Source organism: Hippoglossus stenolepis, chromosome 2, assembly GCF_022539355.2.
Source record: "Hippoglossus stenolepis isolate QCI-W04-F060 chromosome 2, HSTE1.2, whole genome shotgun sequence".
Taxonomy (NCBI): domain Eukaryota; kingdom Metazoa; phylum Chordata; class Actinopteri; order Pleuronectiformes; family Pleuronectidae; genus Hippoglossus; species Hippoglossus stenolepis.
The window spans coordinates 11,679,834-11,695,779 of record NC_061484.1 but is presented as its reverse complement, the minus strand read 5'-3'; the positions used below and the strand labels follow the sequence as shown (position 1 = coordinate 11,695,779).

Sequence of the window (15,946 nt, the reverse complement as noted above, 5' to 3'; positions counted from 1 at the left end):
CAAGGCAAAGGCAGAGTTTATGATTTTATTAATTAATTAGAAACATCTGCTGGAAAATACATTAAGTCAAATTTGAACTGTTGTATTGTCTATATATAGTCAGAAGTAGATGTGAACCTTTGTACATAATCACAATAACTTTTTATTATAATCAGCTGCATCACACAGATATTCTGGGTATTATTTGAGGTTTTTGCAATACAGATCTAACTGTATAGCTTCTCTATAATAATAATAAACTTTATGTGTAGACAACTGTTAAAAATTTACATTGCAAAGAGCTTTACCGTATAAAACAGACTCATAAAATCCTCACCAAATTAAAATAAAAATCATCAGTTTTTAAATGTAACAGGGAAAACATCTTGACAGTGAATGGGGAATTTAAAACAAATACGATCAGGAAGGTGTTCAGATAAAAGTGTGTCTTAAAAAGCAATAAACATTTGGTGTCTCTTCCTGGTCTCTGCAGACATCAGGCCTGTGCAAACAAAAGAGGATAACGAACTCTTAGGAAGCTTCTACTGTGCATTTGAAAGTTGAAAATGTGGATATGTTGCACAAACAGAGGGAAATAAAAATCAAATTGGTAAAAGTTACATCATGGGACTGTAAAATGGATTTTGAAGTCGTTTTTTGGAGCCAGCTCAAGCTTTCCACATTAAATGCACAATTCACAGAGGCTATATTTCAGGGTTTGTGCGGCTATATTAGATGTTTGAAATTTCCTACTGTACTTAAAAGCAGCAATTGCCGTTCAACAAAGATAAGATCAAATCAAGTATTTTCGGTATTTGACGTAACTCGTTGCCTAAACGTGACGGTTTTATCTCCGTACATGTTTATTGTGTAGATTTGAGGAACACGTGTTGAATTTAAATCATGAATAAATCTGAGTAACCGGTAGTGACCTTGTGAACGTGAACGAGCTCGTGCTTGCGGAGGCTGCAGAGGAAGATTCACGTCAGTTCGGAAAACAAGTCGAAGTTACAGGTAAATTACACATTGAACAAAAAACAATAGTTCGAGTTAATGTCGTTCGTCACTGCGGGAAAATTGTCGAGCTCTTTGTACACGTCCAACTGTGAGAAGACGAACACACGTGATTCACTGTTAGCTACGAACCGCGGGCTACAAGCAGCACGACAGGCGCTTAGTCGTGGTTAGCCGCGGTTAGCCGCTAGCTAACGCGCATGTTGTTCCCGCACCTGCCATACAAGTGAGCGCTGAGACGTCGCCTGTCTGCGGGTTCACACCGAGGAGCGACCGGGGTTTGAGTTGAACTTAGCACAGAAACTACACCCGCACCGCGCAGGTTAGTGGTTTAAAAGCCACCTGAAAGTCTCCGGTTGAAAGTGAATGAGTTTGTTGTTCGACCATCGTGGCCGTCAGGACTGTTTGCTCCTCCGCATGTTGTTCCGCTAACTTGAAAACGAACTTCCACATGGTAGGCAGGCCAAACAATTAGCCCTTATAAACAGGATCAATTAAAACCCCAAGGAGACAATACTTTGAGCACTAAATAACATTATTTCAATGCAACATGGCTAATTATATATACATGCATTAGTACGTTGTGCTTAAAGCGCACGGTTTTATGTCATCAAGTCTGTTGGTTTGCATGATTCTCACATGTTTTTAAATTGATTCATTAATGATCAGCTGTAATTTGTATGCATTGACCTTTCCAGACTGTAAATCACCTCAAACTCTGGAGTGGAAACCCTTCACTGGGGCTCTTATTGTAGTGGGTATCTTCTCAATTTACCAAACAGCTTTAATAGATTGAGTTCATATAATTATTTAGATATGTGTATGTATGTAGTTTTAAAATATGTGTATACATAGATATGTGGATAGGTGCATGTATACTGTGTGTGTGTATACACAAAGTAGTCCTTGTTTTTTGGAAGTACTGGAACAAAAGTGTATGTGTTTTAAATCCCTGTATATGATGATTGTACTTACGAGTCTGAAATAAGTCTAAACTAAAAATATATTTGTGTGTGTGTACAGTTTTTCTTTTCTTCCATTCCCTGTGATTATTCCTCTTCCCTGAAGGAAGCCTAAGATGTGCTTGGTGATCTACAATCTTTGTTTTTATCAACTCTAAATAAATAATTGATTAAAAAATAAAAATCTATATATTGGTTGTAGCTCTGACTGAAATACAACAGAACCCAATGACAGAACAGCAGAATGTTCTGGAAGCACAATTATGATTCACGTCGCTTTAGGTGTTTCTGATTTTAATTTCTGTGCTGTCTCGGTTTCAGTGTGTATCCGCCAGGATGTCGGACAGCGAGGCGATCCACAAAATGTTGCGGTCTGTTCTTCAGTCCAGCAAGGGTGGTGTGTCCATCAACAGTCTCCAGTCAGAGTACCGGTCACTGTGTGGACAGAACATCCCGCTGAAGAAGCTGGGCTTCTCTGAACTGGAGGACTTCCTCAGAAGTATCCCCTCTGTGGTCCAGTTGGAGTACCGCATGGGTGAGGTAAGTGCTGCTTTTGTCATTCACCTTGGCTTACGGCCACTGTTTCACAAAGTCTGAATTGGTTTGACTAATATTTTTGCATCCTTGCACCTCTGCAAATTTTGCTAAATCCTAAGCAGTGTTCTGACTCTCATGGGAATACATTTGTCTGTAAGTGTAATGAATGAATCTGCTTTGCAGCTGAAATGCTTTGCCACAGTGTGTAGAGAAACGGCCCACATTGCTGAGCTGGTGGCCAGGCAGAGGAGCTCCAAGAAATCCGGCCGCTCCCAAGTCGTCAACTGCAAGATGAGATTCAAACCCTCCAACCCCCTCATGCTCAATTGTAGGAGACACTTGTTACTGAATAAACACAAATTGTTTATTAGTTGAAATAAGATGCAGGGACGTAAACCTCCAAAAAATGTTTCTCATCATTCATCAAACAAAACTCTTATCCCTCTTTCCTTACTCTCAGTGAGGCCGAGGTCCTCCCTCCGCCAGCCCTCAGCTGGTGGTGCTTCCAACTGGACATCAAGTCGTTCTCGGGGTCACGGTGGCTTCAGAGGCTGCAGTGCATCAGGAGACTACAGGTAGAAAGACAATATCAGCATTAAAGATTTGTCGAGACATGATGAGCTGTGGCTACACTTAAAACTTGGTTGGACATCAGCCATTCAGAAATATGAAGTGATTGGTTGTCCAAAATATCCTGTAATGGAGTATTGTTTATTTATTCTTCTAAATATGCTTTGTCTTGTCTTGAGTGTATTCTAAAACAAAAATACTAAGTTTCTCTTGCATTGTGTCCAAACATCAGGCAGCGGGACCAAAGGTTAAGCTACATCACTCCTGTCGAACACAGACAACCTGCTCCTCAACCAGCTGTGAGACAGTGTGTCCTGCCTGACAGGTGAATATACACATGTGGACAAACCTGCTAAGTTACCATGTTAACTGCCTTAATGAAACAGTACTTGATGCTAAAATATTACCATGGACAATTATTTTTGTGTGCGCATCTCATGTTCAGTCTCCTCATGTGTCACTCTCAAAACAATTCACAGACGAATCTGAACATATTTATCTATTTGGGCTATTGGACTATTATATCAAGACATATTATTAATATTATATTGCAATACAGCACTAGATAAACCCTGTATTGGCTTAATCTTGTCTCTAGAACTGTAGTACTGGCATTTGCATTGACGGTGTTACTATGAAAAACAAAAAAACACTGCTTTGTTGCCAACAGGAAAGAGACCAGCTTTGCAAACTGCCAGAAACCTGAAGGTAAGTCAGACCCTTGTGATTTAGATCATTTATTTCACAACAGTTTTACGTCTGTAGATCTGTACACTGCTGAGCTATTTTCCACATGACCCTGGGGAAGGAATTACAGAGCATATTTAAAAATAAGAATCAGATTAACAACCAGGAAAATTGCTCTGCTGCATCTCTTTAATGTTTTATTTCCTTTCTTCATTTGCACTGTTTTTCCACAGAGAAGCCCCCTGAACAAGCTTCCAGACCAAATCTATCCAAGGTACAAAAATATCGCTGTATCTCTGAGCTTTGTCTCTCATGGAAATTACTTCACAGCCTAGGAGAATTTTTTTTTTATATTAGGCAAGGAAATTGTAAGAAGAAAATATATGCTAGACGAATATATAAATTTTCTGTTTATACAGAATATGTATCCCCACCCGATTCAGTTATGTCACAGTAGATGTTTTCCATAAACTCTTTTAAAGGCACCGGTACCTACAAGGCCGGTATGTACCGGAACGAATCACAATGCAGATTTCTGTGCCGGATTTCAGTGCCTGAATTCTGCACTAAAATAGTCGCTCTGCTTACAGGCAACATAAACATCACTGCAAGTGTCTAGTTAACATTCTATTTCACTCTTGTGGCAACACACTCTCACATAGGTTAGCCTACAGCTAGCAAGTAGCTAACTCAAACTTGAATCGACAAAAACAAAATACCTTAAGATAAAACACTGGAAGTGTCTCAGTATTTCACGCAAAAAGATTTTGAGACATGCAGTGTTTTTTTAAATTAAAAAAAATCCTAATTTCTGGCACTGTTAGACACTGGAACTGTTTAAAAGTATTGATTTAGCACCAGTATTGGCAAAAACACAAATGATACCCAAACCGATTAAGGAATTTATTTTGCCAATTGGTTTACTGTGTGTTCATGTTTGTACTAAACCAAAAGAGCATGTGGATATGCGTGTAGTGATAAATCATGAATTCTGTCCATGCAGTCCAGCCTGTATGACGTGCGGCTGATGCAGAGCAGAATAACTCACCTTCTGAAGAAGTACTGCAGTGGACTGTGGATGTCAAAGATATCAGAGGTCTACAGTAAAATGTTCAGTCAGAGTCTTCACCCTCAGGTGCTCAAAGACCTGGAGAAGTGGACACACATCTGTATGGTGAGATGATTACGCATCAACATGTTTTTTAATTGTGTAACTACAGGCCACCCCTGTATATTCTTTTTAGATTAGTTCATTAAGAGTCTGTTTGAGTATCCTTTTCATTTTATATTTTTGAAAGTGGTTACTGTGATGCATTTGAATCAAATCCAATGTTAAGAAACCAGGTTCTGTCGCGTTTTTGTATTTGTCTGAAGAGCATGTTTAATACTTGAATTAATGTTTTATTGTATCTACATATTTCTTAACTTGAGAAAACATTTATGGTTGCCCCAACTTGTGGACATAGTTTGATGATTCAGAATTGTAAATAGCTTATATTTTGTCCCACAAATTCATATTATACAAAACCTTTTTTAGGTAAGAGTCAGAATCTTTCCTTCTTTCCCTTATCTTCTTGCTCATGTGTCCTTCACAGGTGGAGCAAACATCCTGTAATAACCGAGCTGACAGGCTGGTCTACCCCCCTCTGCTTCAAACGCTCTCTGTTGTCCCTCGAAGTACCGCCAACAACACCCCTCTAACATCTCCCACTAACTCAGAAGCCAGCACCACACGAAATTCTCCATGTCCCTCAACACCTGAAGAACCCACCTCTTGCTCCAAAAGCCCTTTAGTTCAGCCCACCTTCATTTTTCCTCCCCAACCTGCTGCTGCCTCTTCAGGCAAGCAGCTCTCCTCTGTCACGTTGCGTAGCCCTGTCCACAACCCAGCTCTTGCTCCCCAAATACCCCCACGTGCCAGTCGTGCAGCCAAAGAATGTAAAGATAATCACAATATAAGAACTACCCAGAAGAAAAACACTCCACCTGGTCATGACATTTTACCCCTTTCGAAGCTCACCTTGTCCTCTACCTCTGATTCTGCCCCTTTCTCAACAACTTCTGCTGACACTGTGTCGGCCGAAGTGCGTCAGAGAATAAAGGAGCTTCTGACCAAGTACAGCCAAGGTTTGTGGGCCCATGCTTTGCCGAAACTGTTCATTGAGACATATAAGACGCCATTTCCTGAGAATGTTCTGGACCACTTGCCTCTTCTCCTGGATATGTGCTCTGTGGAGTACCCCATACCACACGACAAGAACAGGGTAAGTGAATACGATGGCACTCAGTGTACCAGATATCACACATTTTACAAGTTAATCCGACCTTATCTTAAATTATTTGTATACATTATGTCTGTCATTAATATATTTCCATTTGGCCAGGCCATCCTGTATATCTCAGACAGCACAGACATGGAAGCCACAGACGGACAAGCAAGGCAGCAGTGCAGTTGTCCCTTCCCCTCTGGTCTCGAGGTCCCGATGCCCAAGATTACTCCCGGTCTGCCTCGTCCCTCAGAGCAGTATCCCTCTGTGCTAGTTACTGATGCTAAAAGCAGCAATGCTGTCACCATAAGGTAGGGCACACATTCAGATTATTGGTACATTTCAAATTTTTAACATAGGGTTCACAGAAAAGAAATGTTTCACTCACCAAACATTTATTTTAATTGCTGAGCCATGATACAGTACAAAACCTTGCTGATAAAGACACAATACATAACGATGAATAAAACAACCCAATTGTTTCTATTTTTCATTTACTATGTTGATATCAAAGCATAGTTGTGACGCTCAACCCTCGTTTGAATGAAGGCACACTCCTGTGAACCCCGGGGGCACAGTGTCACTCATCCAACTTTATAATAACCTGCTGAATTCATTCAACTCTGCCTCGCTTCTTCTGCAACAATGAAGTTAAAACACAGTGTTGTGTCATAATCTGCAGGAAGAACTTACCTGCAGGAGTGTGTGTGTGTGTGTGAGCTTGTCTCTGTCGCTCTTCACACAAAGTGATGATCACCTTTTATTTAGTTTTTATCGGTAGTGTCGGATCATGAATCCGGATCGTTCTGGATGTGCGCGTCACATTACATTATGTCGTGTGTGGCAGTTAAACTGCATTCCTGCAAAATGTTGGACTTTTTTTCAATACTTTAAATACTTAATACTAAATACTAATAACTTGTGATCAGTGTTTGTTATTGAAGTGTAAAGTGAGTCAGGTCAGTGGAGTAGTGATGGCTTATGATGATAATCATAATTGTGGTGCCCCCTTTGGCACTTTGTGTTATGCGCATGGAGGGAACTACCCTGGTATTATGTCAGATTATTACATTTATATTTGAAATAATTCACAATATATCACATTAACATTTCTGGCATTTTTTATATTTCTACACATTTACCAACACTATCAGGTTCACTAGGCTATACAGAAAACTGTAATTAGTTTGGTGCAGTCTCAACAATGTGAAAACAAATATGAGCCATTATTTTGTGAAAGCAATGTCAATGTGTGCTGCCTGCCATGCATATTGTGATAAAGCTGGAAAAAAATGTATTCTGTCTGTTCAGGTATGTAGGCGAGAACTACTCCAATGCCCAGGAAGCCATGGAGGATGCGATGTGCTCCTTCTACAGCCAAGGCTCCACCCACCGCCCTCTGTCTAACCCTCTTGTTGGTCAGCTGATAGCAGTCAGGGGAGAGGGTGGAGACGAGTTGGCCAGAGCTCAGGTCACAGAGGTTATGGCCCCTAACAAGGTCAAGGTAACTAATCCTTCAGTTTGTTGGATGAAGGCATTCTGTAGCTACAGCTCGGGTCAGTGTTTCTGTATCAAAAGAGCTCTTGTTTGTGTCTGCCTATCAGGTGTATTATGTTGACTATGGCTTCTCTGTGGAGACGAGTGGGAGTAATCTGCTGGAGCTGCACCAGGATTTCCTCTCTCTGCCCTTCCAGGCCACTAATGTGAGACTGGCAGGTACATGCAAGATAAGGAATTTACCTGAAGACTTTTATATGTCTGATGTCGGTGAAAGCCCTAAAGATATCGCAGGAGAACTCTTTCTCTAAATGAAGGACAAAACATTTACATTGGTCAATACCATATAGTTATAAATAGCCCTGAATTGATTACCTTTTATCTCCCTTTTCTTTACCTTCCTCTGATCAGGTTTAGAGACTATCAGCTCCCACCCACTTGTCCAGTCCTCCCTAGATAAGTTGGTAGTTGGGAAGATTCTGCTTATGGAGACATTGGAGCCGTGTCAGCAGATCGAGGGGCCTTTGGTAGTGTTGTACGACACGTCCCAGGATGATGACATTAACATTAACTCCACCTGCCTCAAGAGCCTGCAGGACAATACCATGAACAACCCTCTGACTGTAAGTTTGATGAAGTTATCACATGTGTAGTAATGCCGAAGTACAAGCTTCCTTTGTTTTTGTTGTACATTGAAGACAGCCCTAACCCAGCAAGTGGTGGTTTTGTTCCGTTCTTATATTATTTTGTCTTATGCTTTAGTAGCCAAAAATGTGTTTATAAGAGCTCTGCATTTTTCATTTGTTTTGAATTAAACCAGTAACTTGTAAGTCCTCAGTGACACACAATTTTGTTATCAACCCCCTGCTGTATTATCTAACTCTACTCTTTGTGTTGCCTGTAGTTGCAAGTTACCCAACAGGACATGTGCGTCACAAAAGTGAGTCCAGATGGCATCATCTACTGCCAGCTTCCCTCCAGAGGAACAGCAAAACTTAACAAGTTACTGGAAAAAACAGAGGCCTTCTTCATCTTCCAGGTAGACGTCACAGTACACAAATATCTCATTTTACTCCTGCACCTGTGTTGTGGAACATTTAAAGTGACAGTATAGTAGCTGCAGTCTAGTTTTCTGGTGTCTCTTTATTGAGCTTCTTGATGCAGAGAGAGGCTGTTTCAGGTCATGATGACACAAGTCACAGGTTTGAATTTACTGATTCGATACTGTTTGAAATATCCTAACTGTTGTAAATTCACTGAATTACAAAGCTTTCTTTTGAAGAAGAAATGGTTCGTAGTACTTTATAAAACCAGACCTGTTTGGTGTTATCTACACTGTTTGTTCAGAGTAGGCAGACAGAGGCTGACAAACAAGGTTGTACATTTGTCAAGATGAGAAAACCATGGATGACTTTATGTAATTCTCTGACTCAAGGTTGTATCAAGTTGTAAGAAATCACTGTTTTGCTTAGCAGTGTTTATCAGTGTCTTTTGTTCAGGGTTTTACACGTTTTGTGTTTTCAACTCCAATTTTCCTCTTTTAAAACTGTATGTCTACATGAACAACAATATTATGATATTAACTGTAATAAAACAATAGTCTGAATAAGATGCTGTCATCTAAACAGCATTTTCTGATTATCTTAACCCAAATAAGATATCACTCAGAATATTTGAATTAAGACATGTGGAGCTTTGTGATCTTAGTTGCATTATGTGGACATGAATGTGAATGGAATATTCTATTAGCAACTCATTAGCAACAGCATTATATAAATATTGTCCTATTGTGAATAAAATCAAAGCTTAGAATATTGCTGTCTTTGTAAACGTAGTCACTGTAATTGTTCCTACCAGATGACGTCTGAGTCCCTGGTGTCCAGACCCTTCAGTGGAAAGTTCTGTCTTGCCAGCTACAAAGGAAAGTGGTCCAGAGTCGAGGTAAGATCAGAATCATAAAATGGGTTAATATTGAAATGTATTAAAATAAACCCGTTTATTTCTTTGGCTCCCACTCCTGTGTTGTTCTTGTTTTTAGATCACCAACATGTACAACAACAGAGTGTTGGAGATCCTCTTCATTGACTTGGGGATCCCTGCAACTGTAGAGGTGACTGCTCTCCGAGAGATTCCCCCTCCTTTACTCAAAGACTTCACCATCATCCCACCGCAGGTCAGTTATTGTTTTGGGCTGTTGTGGTATGTCCACCTTAAACCAATATTATACTATTTTAGCATAAAGTAACGACCATGCTGCACAGAGCTGGTGACCTTCAGCCCACTCATGTTCTTCACACCTTTTTCTTGCGCTATGTAGTGTTGGTGAGCAGGTACAATCTCCCACAAGAAGTGCCAAACCGAATGACAGTCAGCGGCTTTAACTGTCAGAATCCGGTCCAGGAAGTTTTAAAACGATGCTGAAATGTAGGTCATTAAAAAGATGTATTAGTAATTTCATACCAGCGATAAAGAAAGATTCTTTTAAAATAACAAGAATTCTGCTTGGAGTTTGACATGTTTGTTATTGACAGCAGTTCTGTTTGAGTATGCCAGACATCATAAGGAATATACATTGTTCGGTAACCACTTGGACTCAGAGCCAAACAGAATTATGTACCAGCAGAGGGTGCTGTTGCCCACCAAAACTTACATTGTTGCTTTAATCTCCAACCAATGCAATGGCTGGAGTAGCATTCATTCCTTGATTTAAACCTTCTGTCAATAGTACTTAAAGGATAATTCAGCAAAGGGCATCAACAAACTTCCTAAAGATCCTAACACTGTATAATGTTTGATCTCTCCAGGCTATCAAATGTCGTCTGGCTGACCTCGAAGTTCCAGAGGGCGAATGGAGCCCAGAGGCCGTTCAGTGGATGGAGGAGGCTGTCATGAGCTCTGAAGACTGTAAAATGAAGGTTATATATTTAACATGGTTAACAAGTGAAGCTTACAGCTAAGTTAGAGTTCAGTTATAATCTAAATATACACACTTTGCGAATTAAGTTTACGAATAAAGCCATGGTTAAATACTGCCTGATAGACGGGAGCTGTAAGGGCTCAGGTTATGGTTGGCTTCTTCAAGGGAGTGTGAACAGTCATGCTGACCTCTAGAATCTTTCTGACTTTGTATATGCCCCATTTCAGATCATGAAACTAGACAAGCACAAAGGGGCACTGCTGGTCTATATGTACCTCTTCGTCGGTGTTGACAGCCAGGAACTGCACAAGAGCATCAACCATGAGCTGGCTCAGTCTGAGCAGTGGCAGAAACTCACCACACAGAACAACTACACAGTCACCAGCAGTAACAAAAGCATGGATACAGGTAATACTATACAGGGGCTAGTACTCCTTTTTTTCTTTGTTCTAACATGTGAAATTAAAACATTGGGGCAGCGACACATTTTTTATTGTTTATTATTTGTATTTAAAGCACAATGACTTTGAAATGAACTCTCCATTTGAAGATGTTTTGCATGTACTTGTGTTTACCTAGGTCTCGATGTTCTAGTAGAGAAGTTGACTCTGAACAGCTCAGTTCCGAGCCCTTTCGTTAAGACTTCAAACCAGCCTTGCTACGAAGCCGACTCCTCGCTCACAAATGGAACCACCAAAAATGGGAAGCAGCCACTTCCATTGCCTCCTCTACTGGAGCTTCCCCAGGTGTGTGGAGGGGAACAAACCATATCTCATTCATGCTCAACATTGGATACGTATATAAAAACGAACAGAGCATTCTGTCAGTACTCTGCATTCAGTTTGTGCCTATTCTTGTACATCTTCTGAAAGCTTACGGATATGAATGAACCAGACGGAGCTGCGCGTGTGCGCGCGCGTGTTTTGGGGGGTGCAGTGTAGCCAATAGTTCAGGTGAGACGAAATTAAGACAAGGGGATGAAATTTCAACAACGGTAAGTGTTTGAGAAGAGTCCTCCTGGGCACTAGGGGTGGGAATCTCTTGGCACCTCTCAATTCAATTCCGATTCAGAGAGCTATGTTTGTGTGTGTGTGCGTGCGTGTGTGCATGTGTGTGTCTGCCTGTACCTGTGCGTTGTGCACATTTGAAAATGTTGTGTGCCGAACGTTCAGTGTTAAGCGCCACTTTGAGACAAAGCACGAAAGAAGTTTCAAAGATCAGGCAGACAAGGGAGAATCGATCAAATGCGCAGTGTCCAGGTATGAGAAGCCAACTCTCTCAAAGTCTTTGAAGCAAGCTTTTGCAATTCTGAATGAGTGTGGTTGGTGGGGTTAATGACAAACTTATTATTGCAACCATAATGAGATAAACATGTTTCTTTAAAGTGTTGTTCTATATATAGCCAATATGGATGGAATAAAATGACATGTCTGTTCGAAATATTAATGTGGTTCAATAATAAAACTTAATATAAAAAAATGTTGATGGCACACTAATTAACAAGAAAATTTTACATTGGCACTTATTGTCAAAAAGGTTGCCGACCCCTGCTTTAAGCCATCTATGCAGAGTCGTCCACATAGCGATGCATCGGAAAAAACATAATTTCCTCACCTCTACTGGACACAGGGATTTACAGCCGCCTTTTCAAGTTTCTTTATCAAAACCTCCTCCACCGTCACAATGTGTGTTTTTGTCAGAACTCTCAACTCTGTGCTGCCCTGTTGAGGATGTACTGCTTAATAGTTTTTAACGGACGGCTGTTTTCCTCTGTAAAGGCAGCATAAATGTGCCTTAACTGTCCCTCCAAAAAATAAAGGTCCAAAATGCCATGTGGTAGTAAACACCTCATTCTCTTCTTCCTGTTCTTTCAGCCTGGTCAGAACATGGATGTGTTTGTGCCGGTGGCCTGCCACCCCAGGTACTTTGTGCTACAGCCATGGCAGGACCTGCATAAGCTAACGGTTTTGATGGGGGAGATGATCTTCTACTATAACCAACACAAGACCACTACCCCCACACACATTCAGAGAGGAGATTTCTGTGCTGCCAGAATAGACAAGAAGTAAGTGATTTAATGTGTTTTTAGTTAATGCCAATGTGATTTGTAGTTTGTACCTTACACACATGGCTCCTGCGAAGAGTGTGCTCAAAGAGTGTGTTTGATGTCCATTCATCCATCACACAGACAATGTTGTCATAGTAACATCTTTTTAAACTTGTGTAGATCTCAAAGTTAAATTATAAGTGCTTCTGTCCAGTAGATAATCTCATTTGATATTGGAGACAGCACATGCATTCGTTTCGGAAGGAGTTCAGGACTCGCCAAGAAAACACTGCAGCTCTCTTGTTTTTGTTATTGTTTTTACTCTAATGATACAACATGAAACAGGGACTGGCTCAGTTTACATCATCTTCTCAGACCACCGTCTCTCTTTCCCAGCTTGACTGTCGTAAATCATTGCTCTGACTTCGCGGGTAATCAGACCCGACCACAGACATTGAGAAAACTTTATAGAAAAAGCCAATTTGTCCTTGATTGTCTCCTTTACTGTTGTAGGTCCTAAAGAGGCAGCAATATTAAGATATGACCGTTTCATAACCAGTTACAAACTCCTTGTAGGGGCTTTAATAGCATTGACACTTTCATGGGAGGAATACTTTGTTGTAGGCTAATGGATTCTCGTGATTGGTGCCTGAGCATTGCTAGTTGTGTAAATCTCTCAAAAACAAGATACTATTGTTAATGGTTGATTGTGTTTCAACAGCTGGCACCGCGTTCAGGTGAAAGACATTCTGGCCAACGGGTTGGTGTCTCTCTACGAGCTCGACTATGGAAAACATGAGCATATCAACAGCAATCTCATCAGGCCCCTGATCGAGGAATTCCGACAACTGCCTTTCCAGGCTGTCACTGCGCAACTGGCAGGTGAGTTTGAATGTAATAGTCGTTGTTTGGCTGTTGCATAGACAGTCAATAAAGATGGATGACGCATCACTACTTCCTCCAACTTATCAGTTAAGAGCTACCTAAAATTACATAGCGTCTTTGAGAAAAATGTATTTGACGTGTACTTTGACTTTTGAGTTTGGTCCCATGGCCCATCTGCTATCAAGAAGGGGGTGGGATTTATGACCTATACTGCAGCCAGCCACCAGGGGGTGATGGAGAAGTTCTGGCTTTACTTTTGGGGGGCTGTCATGTCTTTGATGATGCTCAGTCTATGGTCTAATTTTATAATATTTTATTTATATGTGCGGGATAATGCCATGAATCGTTTTTAAATGTGTTCTTTATAGTCAGAATTAATTACTTTTCAGCCCTTGGGATTTCTCCATAAGCATTTATCCAACTCTCTCTCTCAATTATTTATTACTCTATTTCTGAATTTTAAATAAACTGTCCTCATTAAATGCAAGAATCCCTGGCTGCTTCTGTGTGGGATCTATACTCTATGTATGCATGTTTTGTTGATTTGTTGCTCTAAACTTTACACGGTTAGTTTGCTCTGAATAAATGATTGTTTTTTTTTATGCGTCTCAATGACCCTTGGTAAGACAAAGTGGAGCATTTTGTGTCATCAGCCAGATCACCGATACCCAGATGTTAAGCTCAGTATCTGTCCACATTCAGTTGTATCTCCTCCTGTTTGTCCTCCAGGTGTGAAGAAGCACCAGTGGTCAGAGGAGGCCTCCATTTTATTCAGAAACCACGTGGAGAAGAAAGCACTGGTAGCCCAGGTGGTGAGTGTGCATGAGGGGTCAGAGGTTAAAGGCAAGCTGAGAGAGCCCCGGTTGACCGTTTATCTTGTGGACACAACGTTGGAGGAGAAGGACCTGTGGATTCACACCCTCATGGTCGACATGGACGTCGAGCTGTCTTCAGCTGCGTAAGGAGTCTCTTCAAACACGGTTGGAAATAAATCAGTTATCAGACTCCGACTACAAAACTATACTTTTTTTTTTTTAACAAGCCACTGTTTTTGATGGTCCTATAATTTTCTAAAATCTGAAAATCCTAGGAGACTTTTATAGCCAAGTGTTTCACCACTTTCTGGATCTTTCTGCCAATCAAAGAATTACAAAGAGCCAAGGCTCTTGTGAAGATAACACTGAGGTTTTTGTTTTGCTGAGGAATAATTTTCCAGACTTTAAGGACTGACAGACTTCCTTCTAGTTAAGTCACCTTTGTGTTGCATGTTATGTTGTGACTATATGACCTCATTTAATTAGTTTTTTTGCTGTGTGGTTCATTTTGCACTTTGTTTTGTGTACATAATAATGTGTTTTACTAATCCAATTCACTTGACTTATCTGCACTTGTAAGCACAACTTAATAACTCTTTAGTTGTTAAAACATGATTGGAATTGTTCATCTTGTGTTACTTGGCTGAAAAAAATACTTCTACTGTTTGAAGTTGAAAAGTTGTTCACAATGTGTTCTAATAAACATTCGAGCGGATGAGGGTGTACTATGACTGAGCACTTTAAAGAAGGTTTTGTCTCCACTTCCTCCCACTATCCAGTAATGGAGCCAAAATATCCTGGATATGAATGTTGCCATCTTGTGCATTTGAGCCAGAATCTGTGCTGTAGTGATCGGGGGATGGTGAGGTCCTAATGATACACACGCTCGAGCAATTGTCAGTCTCAGCTGTCAATAATGAAATTTTACACCATTCAGTAACATGGATGAGAATTTATGGTTGAGTTGACGAGTGAAACACAAGCATCTGATTTCTTATCTTTGAAAATCAGTTCGTCACCAAGACGCAATGAATCCTGGGATAGTTTGGGCCAAAAAGGATCAACCTGTTGGAACCTTCGTTCCTCAGGATTGAAAAGATGCATTTGTTGGACGCATTTAAAGAGCCTTCGAAGTGAGACAATCTAGTAATTTGTGCCTCTTTGATGCAATCGGTCTTCAAATGTAGCCTCCGAAGGATGCAGTCCCTGAATTGAGACACAGCATTCGGCTGTGACCTTAAGAAAGCTTACTTACGGTGCATTTGCAAAGTTTCCTTCCTACTTACTCAAAGCACAATGTTTGTTCTGTTGCTGCATTGCTTGATATCCAGCAGAATTAAAAATAAAATTGTGTCAGTTGCTTAACGACTGCAGAAATAGCTGGCATACAATGTATGAAAGAGTAACGCAAGAAAAGTAAATCTTGTATATGAAGCCGTATTCAGACATGTCCTGCGGAGGATCTCCGGAGAATTGGGTACACATGAACAAAGCAGCAGGAGATTCTTTGCTCGGGCGTGTATACAACAGCAACGAATCCCCTTGTCCCAGCATTCAGGCGAGGGGGTGATGCAGAGACAGGATGTAATATATTAATTTAGCTACGGAGTTCATGTGTTTTAGTTTACAGCACATTGACACCAGTGTTGGCTCTTATCACAAAAAGCTCTTTTGACATCTTCGTCGGTGCCTTCTTCGTGTATGGCTTCGCTTTCTCACCCAGAAATGTTGGTTTTCTGTGTATATATATATGTATATGTATATATATA

General features: G+C 40.6%; 1 protein-coding gene across 2 annotated transcripts; it reads left to right on the top strand.

Annotated features, from left to right (window-relative positions):
- The first annotated feature begins 732 nt into the window (after nucleotides 1-732).
- Nucleotides 733-14,892, top strand: tdrd7a (tudor domain containing 7 a). 2 transcript variants are annotated; one of them, XM_035146840.2, is made up of 22 exons: nucleotides 733-993; nucleotides 2,277-2,495; nucleotides 2,676-2,820; nucleotides 2,953-3,067; nucleotides 3,295-3,387; nucleotides 3,733-3,770; nucleotides 3,983-4,023; nucleotides 4,753-4,923; nucleotides 5,345-6,013; nucleotides 6,134-6,327; nucleotides 7,328-7,520; nucleotides 7,621-7,732; nucleotides 7,925-8,136; nucleotides 8,418-8,552; nucleotides 9,371-9,454; nucleotides 9,552-9,686; nucleotides 10,318-10,428; nucleotides 10,658-10,838; nucleotides 11,010-11,176; nucleotides 12,305-12,495; nucleotides 13,199-13,359; nucleotides 14,092-14,892. In XM_035146840.2, the coding sequence occupies exons 2-22, from the start codon at nucleotides 2,292-2,294 to the stop codon at nucleotides 14,322-14,324; spliced, it is 3,585 nt and encodes a 1,194-aa protein (XP_035002731.1). In that variant the 5' UTR covers nucleotides 733-993; nucleotides 2,277-2,291; the 3' UTR covers nucleotides 14,325-14,892. The 2 variants fall into 2 exon arrangements, with proteins under 2 accessions (XP_035002731.1, XP_035002733.1); XM_035146842.2 differs by lacking the exon at nucleotides 733-993 and adding an exon at nucleotides 1,173-1,315.
- The last annotated feature ends 1,054 nt before the right edge of the window (nucleotides 14,893-15,946 follow it).

Bases quoted from the DNA above. Each gene is read 5' to 3' on its own strand.
- tdrd7a (XM_035146840.2), top strand. From the start codon at position 2,292: ATGTCGGACAGCGAGGCGATCCACAAAATGTTGCGGTCTGTTCTTCAG. The intron at 4,024-4,752 runs GTACAAAAATAT...CTGTCCATGCAG, and splicing joins CCAGACCAAATCTATCCAAG to TCCAGCCTGTATGACGTGCG. The intron at 12,496-13,198 runs GTAAGTGATTTA...GTGTTTCAACAG, and splicing joins GCTGCCAGAATAGACAAGAA to CTGGCACCGCGTTCAGGTGA.